We start from the raw sequence: 15,818 nt of genomic DNA on the forward strand, positions 1-15,818 counted from the left end.
AAGTCTGGGTCCGGAGACAGGTTGAGGAAGGCACTCGTCGTGCCGTGAAATTGCTACCCATCCTTGGATAGTGCATGCATGGACCTGGGCCGGTACCAAGGTTGCCGGGCCTGGAGGAAAATGGCCGTGGACACCACTTGATTTACGAAGTACATTGGGGATATTGGATCAGACGACGGTGGCGGATGGAAGCTTCCTTGATGATGTAGACGGATCATGTATCTTTTGGATTGGATTCAGACTCGGGAAAGGCCAAGGCCACCCCATTCATTGTATGGAAGACCGATTGCATGGAAGAACTCATCAGAGCAACGACTCTTCCGAGAACCGTCCATATTTATCGTCACCTCCGAGTACGAGATAAATCATGATTGTCGGAGGCGAGCAACTCAACTTCACCTGCCACCACCTTCGTTGGCTCCTCTAGCCCCCATATGCCTTGACCAGGGTCCATTCAGTCGAATGACTAAAGCCAACACGGCTTGTGTTGACCTGTCCCACGCCTTTCGTTTGCGGAATGAATCCATGTTCCATGCCAAATATTGGGGGCGGCCTTTTTCTGGGTCAGGCGGAAGATTTCCTTGGCAAGCAAGCTCGTGTCTGGGTTTCTGGGATGGCAAATATTTAACAGATATTACTCAACATATATTGGGCAATATCCAGTGAATCCGAGAACCGAACCATGATCCCGATCCCGATCGCGATCGCTAACCCGGGGCTTTGGACAGACAGCGAAGCCGGCATATTCCAGTGCCTTGCACGATGAATCCCGCATCGGCTGGGCAGCGAAAGTTCGTGATCTCGTATTACATACAGATCATGGCCGTTACCCCTCGCAATGTCTCTGCCATCGCATCCAAGCTTAGTAGCGGACCACACTTTGAGGAGGAAATGGCCGCCTCAGAGAGCGGGCCATAGTGTACCAATGAATGTTGCTTATAATTAGCTCCCAAACCGTTGATTCGCCGTGGGGTGTTCGGCCATCGTTGGCAGAGGTTGACATGCAGAAGGGAAGCCCACCCCCGCATCCGACCTCACCGAAACGGATTAGTGCGGGGGGTTTCTCTTCTTCCCGCAAAGCGATGGTGATTCTGTCGCACCAAGTCAACGGTGGCGGCGGGGTTGGGATCATTGATCAATGATCAATGCGAAATTGCCTCCCGGCTTGCCCAATCCGAGTATGTGTCGATGATGGGCTTGAGTCTAACACCAAGCGGATTCTATACACCGCTATTCCCCGGCCTTCACTTGGGGATGGTTGGAGACGCGGAGAATGCCATCCCACTGGCTCTGGGTGAGGTTTTGGGGAGATTCCATTGGATCGCGACCATCTCGGCAGTTGGATCGCACTTTGAGTGGGTTTTCGGCCATGAAATCTCCCGCTGGCGACCAGGGCAGGGGTAGTGGAACACCCTTGTAAAATGGCAGCATGCCAGGAGATGTTGTGCAAACCCCCAGCTCCTTGAGTTTCCCAACGGAGGGTCAACCGCTTCGAAGGGATCGAGTGTGCTGCAACTCTGTACGAAGTAGGGTCAGGATTACCCTTTATTCACCATCTTCAAGGAAGCACGGTCATTGATAGATTGGAAGATGGGACTCCCTACAGTTAATTCTGCGAGCTGATCTAGTGACCTTGTATTACAGTTGGCCCAGCCTTCCTCTTCAATATTCACATCGACTTGCTTGCCTGATATCAGTCTTTTTTCCCTCGTACGAACGCCGTTTCCTGTACCAGAGAGCAGCAGAGGAGAGAAAAGGCCTCATCTTGCTGAGTGTTTCCCTTGACCTGATCATGTTACCAATGTACTTTTCCTTCTGGAACTCAGACGGCCTGGCTTTACTTTTACAGCTAGTGAACCGCAGGCGCTTCTCGTTCGCCTTCTCGACGCTTCCGCACTGATTTCTGTCTTGTCCTGCATCAGGTCCCACTCGGTGCTAGCTGCTCTCCGGCATGGTCCAAATTTCCGGTGTTTCTCAGCTTGTGGAGACACACAGCAGCACCGCGCATTGAAGCTTATATTCCCGCCATGACCTGGTCATGGAGCTAATCCTTATTTTGACATGTCTGTCCTGAGATCCTTCGTGGCATCATCCTCCGAGAGCCCACCTTGGATAAGCTCGAAGCAGAGCATGAAAGACACCCATCACTCAAATGAACAAACGAGCGATAAACTGTTCAGTCTCCTGCTTCTCCGGTAGCGGCCCAGCCACACGACCAGACGAAGATTTTCGTGCAAATATCGTACAATGAGAACCAGGGCGTGAGAGACCAAGAGTGGCGGGCCAATACCGAACCGGCACGAGATCGACTTGGCGCTGCAAGCGAATCCACGGTTCCGTTCGACAATGGTTCCCCCACACCACCACATTCGATCAATGGATCTATTGATTCTCTCCGATCCAAAGTCTCGTTGCTCCAATTGACGTCCTTTCTTCAATGGCTCGCTGTATCGGTACTTCGAGGTGCCCATCTGCTTCTTTCTCGCGCACCGCACCGTGATTCCGTGCTGACCCTCTGCCTCCCCTCTCGTCTCCTCCTCTTCCACGCCCCTACCTACCCCCTCTCTATATCCAATAAATCCATATTGAGCGCCGTAGATCCTGGAATCCCTTGCTAGCTACCGGGCTAGAATCGGATTAACTAACACCAACCCCAAGTATGACAGTTGAGTAAACTCGCCCCAGCTCCACGGCCGCTCAAAAGGGTGGGGGAGGGGAGTGTGCACCCTGCCCCGGACCTTGGAGAACTATCCCGAGGCTTGGATCTCTGTAAGTTGTAGACCCTTTCCGCGGAGAGGCGGGCAAATACTCAATCCTAGCCTCTCTTCTTCGCTTCCTCCCTAGAGCTTGCTCTCTTTCTTTTCCTGCTGGGTGAAGCTTGAGCTGACAACCGGCTTTCCCTTCTCGGTCGCTAATATCGCCCTGCATACTTATACTTATCGTCTCGAGAGAGCTGAAGTGTTTTGCCTGTAACTCACACTGAAGCTGGTCCTCAACTCCTGGTTGATCCTTAACTCATTACCTATTCCCTTACTCTCGACTCTCACATTATCTCCCCACTTACACACACAACACAATGATGCTCAAGCACACCGCCCTCGCCGCGGCCCTCTTCGCCGCCGGCGCCCTCGCCAAATGCGAGAATGTCATCGTCCCCAGCTACCAGAGTCCCACCCTCGCCTCGGGCTGGCAAGGCCAACTTGTCGCCAACGGATTCAAGAAGCCCCGGACGCTGCACTTCGACACCGAGGGCAGTCTTATTATCCTCGATGCGGGCGTCGGTGTCCGCCGCGTCAAGTTTACTGACAATGGTGATACTTGTCTCGAGGTAGCCGAGAATAAGCTCCTCATTGACAACAAGGACGTATGTCGTCCCTCTCTCTCTCTCACTTACACACACTTGACCCTACATGCGTCATGACGCTAATTTACAATTTCAGTTGAACCATGGCCTCGCCTTCTCCGGCGACGGCAAGACCCTCTACGCATCCACCGAAGAATCCGTCTTCGCCTACACCTACGACGCCAAAGCCGGCACAGTCGCGGACGCCTCCTCCCCGCGCACCGTCATCGACGGCATGTCCAGCAACGACCACCTAACGCGCACCCTCCTCATGTCCCAGAAATCCCCCGGCTTCCTCGCCGTCTCACGCGGCAGCGACGAAAACTTCGACGTCGACGCCGAGGACCCCACGACGGGCGTGTCGCAGATCAAGATCTTCGATCTGAACAAGCTGGCGAGCGGAGCCAAGTACACCTTCAACTCGGACGGAAGGCGGCTCGGATGGGGTCTGAGGAACTCGGTGGGTATTGCTGAAGATCCTGATTCGGGGAGGATTTACTCCGTCGAGACCTCTGTGGATGAGGTTACGAGGAATGGGCAGAATATCGAGAAGAACAATCCTGGGGAGGAGTTGAATATGCACAGCAAGGCGACGGAGACTGCGGAGGGCGGGAATTATGGATATCCCTATTGCTATCCGATTTGGGATACGAACGTGCCTGATAACGAAGGTCTCCAAACGGGTGATCTGTTTAGCACGAACGAGACGCATATTACGGACGAGAAATGCGCCGAGGATACCGTTGCTCCTCGATTGGTTTTCCCGGCTCACACGTCGCCTTTGAATCTCCTGTTCAACTCCGACGGAAGCACTCTCTACATATCCTTCCGCGGAAGCTGTAAGTTAACCCCCTTCTCCCCCCCCTTCTCTCTCATTCTCTTCCATGTCCCCTCTCTCTTCCTTTACTAACTCGAGCTCTTCCCACAAGTCGACCCCACAAACCCAGTCGGCTACATGGTCTCAACCGTCTCCTTCACCAACGGCCAACCCACCGCCCGACTCTCCGCAACAGACGCCCTCACCCCCATCTTTACGAACCCCTCCCTCTCCGCCTGCCCCGCCAACTGCTTCCGCCCCGTCGGCCTCGCCTTCGACTCCCAGGGCCGCCTCTGGGTCTCCGCCGACAGCACCGGGGAGATCTATGTTCTCAAGAAACTCGCCGACGCTGCTGCCCCTGGCGTCTTCGTCTCGAAGCCTGATGAGAGCGGTGCGGGGACGCCGGGTGCGTTTGGGTTGCAGGGGGTTTTGGTGGGGGGTGCTGCTTTTGCTGTGGCGGCGTTGATTGCTTTGTGAGGGGTGGGGGAGGGGATGGGCTATGGTATTTACGGGGTTGAGTTTTTCCTTTTCTTTTTCTACTGTCTGTCTCTCCTGGAAGAAAAATCAACCGATATATCCTCGTTCGGGGTTGGATGTTAGGAGTCGGTGACAAAGAGTGTAATTTACCTGGGCATGATGAAGCAGCGCTGAGTCTCTGAATAAATCGCCTTCGACCTCACCTTTTTACTCAACTAGCAGTATACTCCAATAGGTGATGTGAATCCAGGTTTAAAGGCTTGGGACCGCTCACATTGACATATTTGGTGGCTACATTTCAACGCTCTCAAGTCCAAAGCATCTCGTTAGTCAATTCATGTATGATCTATTCTTATTCCAGATCAAAGATTTAGTACTTTTCGCCATCTAGACATCTCTTTTTTCGTCCTCAATCCTATGTTTATTCCCAGGATCTTTCTCTCCTCAAACCCCCAACGCCGATCTACCTCGCAGCGGCCCTTCCACCCAATGCTGCAAGCGCCGTCAACTTCTCCTCCCCAAGCTCCAACTTCGGCACCTCCCTCTCCCCCTTACCCTCGGGAGCGGGCATGAAGCCCGTAGCGACAAGATACGCGAGGTACCTTCCGGCAACGTCCAGGGTAACGGCGCCGGCCACGAGCGGATCCTTCTCCTCCTCGGCGCTCAGGCCACCAGCGCTGCGGAGCGCCGTGGCGGCGTTGCGGTCGTCGAGCTCAGGCGCGACCGTATTGGCGGGGAGATCGCCAGTGACGAAGTGGAACAAGGGAAGGAGTGCGTGTTCTTCCTTCTTCTCATCGCTGACGTACGCGAGTAGCTTGGCGCACCAATCGGCATAGGGAACTTTGGGCACATCGTATCCGTACTTCTCGAGGGCGCCGATCCACTCGTTCATCGTGAGACGCGGGTGGCTCGTCACCTGTACGACACCGAGAGGGGATACGGGCGGGTGCAGCACCGAAGCGACAACGATGCGGCTGACCTGCGTGACGGGCACCTGGTTGACCGTGTTGGCGATGTCAGGCCTTGCCTGGACCTGGAGGCATCCCTTCCAGAGGCGGACAAGGAAGTCATCGGTGATGGATGTGCCAGAGACGGGGTCTCCCGTGACATAGCCGGGGCGAATAACGGCACCGACGAGCCCGCGCTTGCCAGCCTCGCGCACAATGTACTCGCTGGCCCACTTGGACTGGCCGTAACCTGTGCCAAGGCCCTTACGGCTTCCCTCAAGGTCATCGTCTTCTTGAACCCCGGTGCCGCCTTCTGCAATGCTCTTCTGTGAGAGCTCGACGTAGTGGTCCGAGTCGAGGGTGGATGTGGAGCTGACAAATGCGAGACTCTTGGGCTTGCCAGTCGCGGCGAGGTTTACGCATTCAACCGTGCTAAGCACATTGGCCGCACGCATGCTTGAGTAGGGAAGCATCCAGTTGACTTGAGCACCATTATGGATAATAGCGTCGGCCTCGTTAGCCACGCGATCCCAGTCGGCCTGCGAGAGACCAAGATTCGGCTTCGAGATGTCGCCAGTCACAGCCTCGAGGCGAGGTCTCCAGCCATCAGACCAGATGCTGTACGCCTTGGAAATAGTCTCGATACGACTAACACCAGACGCGGCATCCTTGCCACGGACATGCGCAATAACGCGCGTCTCAGGGTCACTCAGGAGTTGGCGCAGAATGTAAGAACCGAGGAAGCCCGTTGCACCAGTCAAGAATACGGTCTTGGGACCAGGAACCCTCACGTCCGCGCTTCGGATAGAATTGGGCAGCTGCTTGACGAGGTCGCGGGCGTCAGCCGCATAGGCCTCATCTTCGGCGTTGCTTCCAAAGTTAATTAGCGGCGGTACATCAAGACGGAGACCGGTGGGATCTTGGGCACGGTCAATCTCGGTGGCGAACTCCCCAAGAGTCTGGGACTGGAAGATGACGCTCATAGGAATATCAATTTCCTTCCATTCCTTCCTCACATTGAAAAGCATCTGCTGCGCAAGGATGGAGTGGCCACCCTCCTCGAAAAAGTTGGACTCGGGCACAAACATGCGTGCTGTACGGTTGGGAATAACAGAAGCCCAAATTTTTGCCACTCTCTTCTGCGTTTCAGTCATGGCGTGGTAAGCTTGCGATGGCCGGCGGACGAGCAAGGCGAGATCGGTTTCTTTGCTTGGGAAAGGAAGGGCCGGCTTGTCAATCTTGCCATTAGGGTCTGGAAGAGAACTAAGTTAGTGACTGGAGTACGTATTTGACGTGTGAATACCGCTAATTAACGTACTCAACGGCATTCGCGCTAGCGGAATAAACATAGTAGGAACAGCGTAGTGAGGGACTTTGGCCTTGAGGAAGTTCTTGCAGTCGTCCGAAAGCGATTTATACTTCTTGAACATGCCAATCATAGACTCGTCTTCGGCCTCATCCACAGACTTGCCGCTCTCCTTGAGGTGCTGGAGCCAACGCTTGGCCTCTGGAACGATGTAACTAACGAGCTTAGGCTCTTCATTCTCGTCCCTCCTGAGAACCGTCACATTCTCACGGACGAATGGGTGATGCGAAAGGTGAGTATCGATCTCGCCAAGCTCGATACGGAACCCTCGAATCTTGACCTGGTTGTCGACACGGCCAGTACACTCAACGCTGCCGTCGGGGAGCGCACGACCTAGATCGCCAGTTCGGTAGAGGCGGTCGCGAGGGCCCTTATAGAGCTTCATCCATGGTTGGCGGCCATTCGCCGCAACCTTTTCTTCGAACTTCTTCTCCCAGATCTTAGTGTCCACAAACCAGTTCGTCAAGAACTTGGACTCGTTGAGTTTGCGGATAGTCTCATCATCGCCCAAGTAGCCCTCTGCAAGACCACCGGCGCGAAGGAAGAGCTCTCCTTGCTCACCAACATCGCATATTCTGTTCTTGTTGTCCCTGTCGACCACAAGAAGCTGAACATTAAACATACCCTGCCCAACAGGGATAATATCTGGCAAGGCATCAAGGGCATCAGGCTGCTTAGCCTTAGGTGGGATCTCGAAATAGGACACGCTTCGCTATAGCAGCTGCCTGTTAGCCTCTGCAATAAAATGGAGGGACTTTATTTTTTGGCCTCCGAGTAACGAACCTGACTTTCAGTAGACCCGTACATGTTGATAATGTTGACATTTGGGGCAAGGTCTTGGAGCTTTCGGCAGTCTTTCTTGGTGAGGAGGTCACCAACGAAGAAGGCATTGCGGAGAGAGGGAATTTGGGCAGACGCTCCACCAACAAGAATTTGGCCCATAGCAGGGGTCAAATGGGTCACGGTAACCTCGTTCTCTCTCACCCACTCAGCGAGGAGCTCATGTGCAATCAGATCTTGGGGAGGAATTATTAGGCGCGAGGCAAGAAACAGAGGGGTGAAAATATCCCGCTGTAGTAGGGAATGTGTAAGTATTTTACTCCGACATGCAAAGGGGTTGAGGATCTTGATGTTATTGACAAACCTGGATAGGGTCATGGGCGATTCCAGACAACATGGTGAACCTGTCATTTTCAGACAAGTTGAACTTCTCTGCCATCCAAGGGAAATAGTAAGTCAAAGAAAAGTGACGACCCTGGACACCCTTAGGCTTGCCCTCAGAACCACTGGTAAAACTGAGAGTTGGTATCGAATCAGGCCCGACCAGGATGCCGGGAAGCCTATCCTTGCGAGCCTCCTGAGGCTGAAGACAATCCTTCCCATCAACCTCTCCACCCTTGAGATCTCCATTATCTGCTAGTCGGAGGGCCGGAATTTCCGCCTTGATCTTGAGGCTATTCTTAATGAACTCGGCGACGGTGTCGGCAAGCTTGCCAGACTCGTCGGTCGCGCGCTGAATCTGCACGAGGAAAACAGGATTCGCAACCTCTAGGAGGATCTTTTGTCGGTCGGCGGGATACTGAGGGTCGAGAACACTGACGGTGGCACCAGCCTTGAGAGCACCCATGTAAGCGACGACGAGGTCGACGCTGATATTACCAACACGGCGTCAGCAGCCCGGGCCAATTGGGGAGTCAATTGGAGGATAACTCACCTGCGATGGGCATATATCATGACTACATCACCGAGCTCGCAGCCATTGTCTAGGAAGAAGTGTGCGAGCTGGTTGGAGCTCTCGTTGATCTGCTTGTAGGTAAAGATGCGCTCGGGGTTTCGCGGGCCCTTGGTCTCGACGACGCAGTGCCTTTCCGGGTGGGCTACGGCATTGGCGGCAAAGATGTCGTGGATGGCTGATATCAACAACACCCATTAGTCTCCCATAAACTGGAGTTAATGACGCCCGAAAAGGGTCCAGAGACGCACTTTACCTCCACGGAAGTCATCCCAACCCAAGTCGATGGTGGGGTCTGGCAGGGAAGTACTCGGAGACATAGTGGGCAGCTCAAGTGAGAAGAGTGGAAGGATTGGAAGTTCACCGAGCAGTTCCGTGCATTTGAAGACACAATTTCGAAAGAAATTTGGTCTTGGGAAGCGAAGACAAGATTGCAATTGCAAGATGCGTCACAAAATATCGGCAGGAAGTGACTTATTTCGAGTCACACCTTCCCGTCAGTTTTTGGTGGGGTGAAAAATTGCCCCGCCAGAATTGGTCCATGTCCCCGTTTGGTGGTGGGGAAGCTGCGATCTCAACTCCACGTCACCTGCCGCAAATCGGAGAGTTGGAATGTACCAATGTATCTTTGATGTGATTGGTGAATTGTTCATCATCGAGTCCCTGGGCTTGGCGGGGCTCTTCAGAACCCGGAATTGTGATGATTTGGACGATATTGATAATGTCATTGATAGCTCTCTTGCCTCCCAGGCAACGCTAATCAAGTCTGAAAGGCGAAGGTCTCAACCATTTCCCTGGCCCTCCTCGCCGTATATAGTATATCGAAACAGACATCATGACCCCTGAAGAAATCGAAGCTGTTCTCCAAGGCCAGGGCCGCGGGGCAGCGGGGCAGGACAGACCAGCTACCGACGATGAACAGCAGAAAGTCAAATGGCTGCAAGAAGTCTTTGTCGAGTTAGAGAAGTTATGGATCGCAAGAGACCCGAGCATCAAGTTGTATGCCGAGAAGCTTGCCATCGGCAGCCGCAAGGGTTAGTCGCTTAGGCCACTGAGCTGGGATGAAAGAGATAACTAACAGCGGACTGAGCCAGAACCATGGAGGCTTCCACTCGGCGAGTCCGGGATCCTCGAGTTCTTCTTGGATGTCATCGCGGAGCCCGATACCTCTGATGATCTCGCTATTCAATGCCTCCGCCTCATCGGCAACTCTTGTGCTGACACAGGCATGTCTCTACCGGCCCCAGGCTACGGATCTCCGCCGCTGATCTTCATCTCTAGATGAGAACCGCGATCGTGTCGTCAAGGCGAATGCTATCCCAAACATCATGAGTTTCATTTCCAACTCTGCGTTACGGCCATTTGGCATAACCGTGCTGTACAACATCATGGTGGACTACAGTAAGTCGGCCGGTTGGCTTCCTTAACATAGCTAACCAACGAAATCGTACTGATGAGCTCAAAGAACCTGCCCAGTTGCAGGCCTCCAACTCAAAGCTCAGCTCAAAACTCGTAGATATCTTCTCCGGTCCTAATCTCGAAGATATTCGACCCCTGATAGACCTCATCTGCAAAAGCCTCAACCTCCTCGCGACCCAAGGTACGCAAGCACCCCTCTCCCTTCCTCCACTGACCCCCGACTGCTGCTAACCAAGTACGCTTTTAGAATTCGAAGCAGCCAATGCGGTCCCCCAAACTCCCTCTGTCCTACTCTCACTTGCCTTAACCCCCGCATCCTTGGAAGACCCTGAGGACTTCCTCTCTCTCGTTTCCGTTGCCCAAGAATATCTCACTCACCGACCCCTTCAAACCGCCTTCATCACCTCTGGCGGTATCACCACTTTCCTCTCCGTCTTTGAAACGGCGAATTCGCCGCGCTTCGAATCCGAATCCCTCGACAACCCTGAGCTCTCCTCCCAAGTCTCTGTCCTACAGAAAGTCCTTATCAACGCTCTCTCCGATATCACGGACAACCCAGCCTTTGCGCAGACCCACCCGATCTCGAGCCCCGTCTTCGCCCAGCTCGTTGACTGGCTCAATTCTCCCAACCCTGCTCTGCAGTCTGCCGCGTGTCTTGCCCTAGGTAACCTCGCCCGTGACGATGACTCGAGCCTTTCTCTAATCAACACTTATACAATTCACACTCACATCATCAAAATCCTCTCCGACCCAAGCAACACCAACACCCTCCTCATCCACGCCGCCCTGGGCTTCCTCAAAAACCTCGCCATCCCACCCCAGAACAAACACGTGCTGGGCCCACTCCTCCTATCTCCAGATGCCCTCCCCCGCATCTGGGCTATGGATGCTCTTCCTCAAGTTCACCTGGCCGCTGCCTCCCTTACTCGCATGCTTCTTGTAGACACGCCTGAAAATGTCGAACTCCTCTGCAGTCCCTCCACCACAACAAACAGATCAACGACCACTGACTCCTCGTCCCCCACTATCGACTCAACCTTCCATAAACTCCTGGCTCTATTCGACAAGACAGACGACCCCGCAAAAACGGAAACGGCTCGCGCCGTCCTCCGTGTCGTACGCTCCCCACTTGGATCTACCTCTCACGCTCTCTACGACTCGTATCCTCACATCCCCGACGCAATTTCCCATCTCATCACACAAACTCGCTGGCCAGCTCTCCGCTCCGAGACTATCAGCGTTCTAGCGCAGGCTTCGCGCTCCGAGGCAGCGCTCCCCATGCTCCACCGCCTGTTTTCTAGGAACGAGAACTTCGCCGTCTTGGGGGATGCTGTAAAAGGCATTGCGCCTCAGCCGGAGGAGGGGAAAGATTCTGATGCTCTAGCTGCGGAGGTCATGAGGGCCGGTGCGGAACAAGCTGCGGCGACGGCCGTGAGGAGAGAGGGAGCTGACACGGAGGGTACCACGACTACGGCTGCCGCACTTCCTCTGAGGGCGGATCAGGAGAACTCGCTCATTATTGTGTGGAATCTTATCTTGTGGATGAAGCAAGGTGATGGGGAAGGTATTCAAGCTGTTGAAGGGGAGCAACTTAAGAGTGTGGGGGAATTTGAAGAGCTGATGAAGGAAGGTAGCTCACTTCTGGGTAGTAAGGAAGAGGGTTCCGAGCCCCTTGGCCAATAAGGACATGGACCAGCTTTGATAAAAAGAACAAGAGAAGGTATCCTCTGTGGAAGGCTTAACTAAGAGTCAACGTCGTCATCACACATTAGCCATCACTGCAAAGGCCATAGTGAGCAAGAAAAAGAAATTAGCAAGAGAAAAGACAATACGAGTTTAGTCTCTAATGCGTTTGTATTTCGTGGTTCACCCTTGCCTTGGCACCGTCATTAAACTACCAAGGGGGCTCTCATACCATTCCCGGCCTTTCCATGTTCCGTAACCTTTTTTGTTCTCAAGAAGAGTAGCAGCAAGCAAGCAGGAGAAGATTTAGGGGAAAAGAGAAAAGACAAAAAAGAGACCGGCAGACACAAAAAGACAACACAGGACTCCCAGTAGTGAAAGAATCCCCAAGTTGTCCATGCAGGTATTCTGTTTTGATGTTTTTTGTTTCTTTCTCTCTTTGGTGAAAGGATATAAAACCTCGATACCATTGCCTGTCTTGGGCGAAAAAATAAAAAATAAAACACACAACTCCGGGGCCTACCGCTACCTTCCTGTCGTTGTCGTTTCCAGCTCCTCTCTCTCCTTCTTTTTCTCTTCTTTTTTTATTTCTTGGCAGCCTCGGCCTCGGCCTTATCCCTGATGCGCTTCTCCCTGACACCAGCCAACCTGGCGTCGCTGCGGGCGAGCCTGAGCTTCCTGTACGCACCACCCTCGATGGCCTTAGGAAGGTCGGCCTTGCTGATCTCCTTGATGGTCTTGTCGGAGGAGACGATGGGGATGGCGGAGGCGAGGGAAGAGACGAGATCAACCTTGGAGAGGTCGGCCTTGGTGTCACCCTTCTTGGGGGCGTTGGACCTGCGGGGGAGGACGATAACGCGAGCGAGGTACTCCTTCAGGCGGGCGACGTTGGCGGCGAGGGACTCCTCGGAGATGTTCTGGCGGCGGTGATCGACAGCAATACCGATCGTGGGGGCGTAGAGGCGGGGGACACCGGCAGCCTTTTTTTGCCAAGTCAGTTTCAAAACATCCCTCTCCCTTCCAATTTTGGGACCAATTTATTTTGAGAAAATGCAGTGGCGCATTGCCAAAGCCACCCAATTGACAAATCGGTTCAAGGGGGAAGCGGGGCAAAATTTTGTGCGTACCTTGAGCTCCTCAAGAGAGAAACCGCGGCCAGCCCTGGCACGGCGGTTGTGCTTGACGGTAGGGCATCGCACAATAGGTCGGAGAAGGTCGACGGGACGAGGGGCGACGGCGGCAGCCTTGGCCCTACGGGCGTCCCGACGCCTGACCTTGGCACCGGGCTATAGATTCCATCACGTTAGAAAGATAGGTTCCTTCGGCTTTGCTAAATGCGTCTGTCCGTCTCGTCGAGATATTTGTCTTTGACGGGTGTCCGGAATCGCGACTTTTTGGGTTATCGTACCTGATCGAAGTGGCATCGAACCCGACGTTGCCAGTCCTTTCGGAGATCTATATTCCACGCGTTAGCCCATCTCTCACTACCAAAACCCTTTCATCCTCTTGGATGAGTCCCAATATTGCGGGCGAAGGGGTCGATGCTTACGGGTGCTGATAAGCTTCTGGTTGTGCTTGATCGCCTACACGATGAGAACGAAGCAGGTTAGAATGTAAATCCTCGAAAGCCCGAAGGAATAGAAACGGATTCATCGATATCTTCGTACCATTGTGCCGGTTCACGATCAATCACTCTGTCGTGGGAGGTGTGGTGGTGATGTCGGGAGGGCAATTGGAAAAGGTTCGAAGATTAGATTTGATGTTCAGTCCACCTCGACGCAAATTCTTTGGTGGGCTTGAAACCCTATGCGGGTACGTATCTTTTTTTTTCTCTTCCTTGTGCTTGCTGGGAAAGTGGGGTCCCTGGCAGCGGCTTAGTTAGGCGACTTGGGGTAGTATTACCTCATCACGTGAGGTAGGAATAATTCAAAATTTCAACTTGGAAATTCTTTTTCTTTTCGTCACCGCCACACTTTCAGTGGCTGGCCTTGATTCCAGCCTCAACCCATCACCCGACAAATTCCCGAAGAACTTCCCGGGTCTCCGCGCTGCCCCAGCGGAACTTCTCGCGAATTAGCTTGGCTAAGCACAATCTCATGACATTTTCTGTTGCAGTGATTCGAGGGTCCTCGAGGAAGAACGAAACAGAAAAAACTTGGCCCTTTTTGAAGGAAACCCCCCACCCTCGTTTTCTCCAAAAATTCAAGGTTCTCCTCCTCGAAACAACTCACAATGGCCTCCCGATCAGGTCCTCGGAGCGTCAGCGATGCTACGCGCTTCACGTCGACGACACCACAGCCGAAATCCAAAACTTCGGCGGCGTCCAATGCCGGCGGCCCCGGCCCCGTCGGCGAGACTCTCGAGCAGCGGGTGGCGCGGTTAAGGGCTGCGCATCTGGCCGCGAGGAGCGCGCCGCTTTCGAGATACGATCGGATAACGGAGGGGGGTAGGAAGGTGTTTGATGTCATGCATAAGGCTACGTTGGCTGGGTTAATTGGGTTTACGGGTATGCGCTTGCCCATTTTATATATGGCGTGATTTTGGGAAGGACAACTGAGGAAAAGAGGAAGAAGAGAAAGGAAAAGAAGTAACTAACATATGCAACAGTGATTGCTGGTGTCTTCAGCGTCTACGCCGTCATGGACATGCTCAAGTATAACCGCAAACGTCGCGAAGACTTCATGCAAGCCCAGAAACGAATCGAGCACGACGCCCTCGCGTCCGCACGTTTGGCTTTCCTCAATGGCTCGGCCACTGACGAGCAGACTCGCCTTGTTGAGGAAGCTATCAGGGAAGCCGACAGGACGGGACAGAGGCTACCCCCTCTCCTCTCCGGCCCCGCAACACAGGAGCAGAAGGATAAGTCTCAGTCGATATGGGATCAGGTCGATGCCCAGGTCAAGGCGCAGCAGACGGGCGTCTCGCCTGCCCAGGCGGAGGAGCTGAGGAATAAGGTCAAGGGGGCTTTTGAGCAGGAGAAGGCGAGTCAAGGGAAGGGCGGTCCATTGGATCATCTGGGTGCTGGAGCAGGAGCGGGAGCGGGAGCGGCGAAGCAAGAGAGCTCTGGGAAGAGCTGGTGGAAGGTCTGGTGAGTTCGGCGGGTGGGGGAAGGGGAAACTCAAAATACAATGGCGCGGAATGGGAGTCGAAAGCTCGGCGACTCTATAAGTTGGTTGAAAAGGTACAGGTGGAGGAGGAGATTGTGTGTGACGAGTACGACAGCTGTATTATAGAATCTATTCCTGTGTATGTAGACTGGCTACATTAGACGGCGTCTGGGATGTGCATTGCACTTGGAAGAAAACATCCACCCTCTCATATAATACATTGCATCCCAGCGTACCTTGACCGGTACTCTTTACCACAAGCTTCACTCTCTTTTCTCGATCTCTGCGGGCCATTGCCATCTCCCATCCGTATCACCCTGTTTTCTCCAGGATCTCCCTCTGGCATCCTTGCGAATGTCTCTGATTGTGCGTTGGTAGGCTCGCATTGTCATCAGTAAAAACGGCGTCATACCCCGCAGCCATGGTTACAGGTATTATTGGTGATTATTTTCGCCGCTTTTGAATAGCATTTAATTGTATATTTACTATGTATCTCCTGAAGAACGTGTTGAAGAAATATAACAGCGGAATAAAAAGAAAAGAAAAAGCCGTCCAAGGCAGGATCGTCCTCCTTTCGAAACAAAGGAGGACGGGGTATATGGTCAATCTAGAAACAAGTAGAAAATAATCTAAAGAATGTTTTTGGGGGAGACGTTCCACGTCATCCCGTAGAGCAGACATCCAATCTAAGCAAACAATCCATCCGAAAGCAAACTGGCATCCCATAAATAAGATTAAAAACGCCGCTGATAACGCCTGCTGCCGGAGAAGAGAGTTCAAAGGACCGCAAAGAAGAAACAATAGAAAAAGGTAGAGACAGGACTATCACTAGAAGTTAGTTCGATCAGTAAACCTCGACCGACGTTCAGTCTCGAGGACGATGGCGTATGATAGCGACCTCGGCGCCGCCCATCCCCGCGAAACAAT

The 15,818-nt window shown here is 53.3% G+C and overlaps 5 protein-coding genes across 5 annotated transcripts; 3 read left to right on the forward strand and 2 right to left on the reverse strand.

Moving 5' to 3' along the window:
• Window positions 1-3,076: 3,076 nt before the first annotated feature.
• Window positions 3,077-4,637, forward strand: SAPIO_CDS9121 (Glucose sorbosone dehydrogenase; the record flags this gene model as incomplete). The annotated part of the gene is made up of 3 exons (XM_016790598.1): window positions 3,077-3,364; window positions 3,441-4,182; window positions 4,273-4,637. The coding sequence occupies 3 exons, from the start codon at window positions 3,077-3,079 to the stop codon at window positions 4,635-4,637; spliced, it is 1,395 nt and encodes a 464-aa protein (XP_016639901.1).
• Window positions 4,638-5,100: 463 nt separating this feature from the next.
• On the reverse strand, window positions 5,101-9,002 carry SAPIO_CDS9122 (L-aminoadipate-semialdehyde dehydrogenase large subunit; the record flags this gene model as incomplete). The annotated part of the gene is made up of 6 exons (XM_016790599.1): window positions 5,101-6,836; window positions 6,903-7,662; window positions 7,734-8,021; window positions 8,095-8,599; window positions 8,665-8,860; window positions 8,939-9,002. 6 exons carry the CDS (start codon window positions 9,000-9,002, stop codon window positions 5,101-5,103), a joined length of 3,549 nt encoding a protein of 1,182 aa, XP_016639902.1.
• A 515-nt stretch (window positions 9,003-9,517) lies between these two features.
• SAPIO_CDS9123 (uncharacterized protein) lies at window positions 9,518-11,784 on the forward strand (the record flags this gene model as incomplete). Its single annotated transcript, XM_016790600.1, has 5 exons — window positions 9,518-9,716; window positions 9,777-9,896; window positions 9,964-10,083; window positions 10,148-10,282; window positions 10,349-11,784. The coding sequence occupies 5 exons, from the start codon at window positions 9,518-9,520 to the stop codon at window positions 11,782-11,784; spliced, it is 2,010 nt and encodes a 669-aa protein (XP_016639903.1).
• Window positions 11,785-12,368: 584 nt separating this feature from the next.
• On the reverse strand, window positions 12,369-13,454 carry SAPIO_CDS9124 (uncharacterized protein; the record flags this gene model as incomplete). The annotated part of the gene is made up of 5 exons (XM_016790601.1): window positions 12,369-12,764; window positions 12,912-13,070; window positions 13,193-13,239; window positions 13,334-13,367; window positions 13,452-13,454. The coding sequence occupies 5 exons, from the start codon at window positions 13,452-13,454 to the stop codon at window positions 12,369-12,371; spliced, it is 639 nt and encodes a 212-aa protein (XP_016639904.1).
• Window positions 13,455-14,016: 562 nt separating this feature from the next.
• Window positions 14,017-14,876, forward strand: SAPIO_CDS9125 (Uncharacterized protein; the record flags this gene model as incomplete). Its single annotated transcript, XM_016790602.1, has 2 exons — window positions 14,017-14,290; window positions 14,392-14,876. The coding sequence occupies 2 exons, from the start codon at window positions 14,017-14,019 to the stop codon at window positions 14,874-14,876; spliced, it is 759 nt and encodes a 252-aa protein (XP_016639905.1).
• Window positions 14,877-15,818: the final 942 nt, after the last annotated feature.

This window comes from Scedosporium apiospermum, assembly GCF_000732125.1.
Source record: "Scedosporium apiospermum strain IHEM 14462 chromosome Unknown SEQ_SAPIO_0132, whole genome shotgun sequence".
Taxonomy (NCBI): Eukaryota; Fungi; Ascomycota; class Sordariomycetes; order Microascales; family Microascaceae; genus Scedosporium; species Scedosporium apiospermum.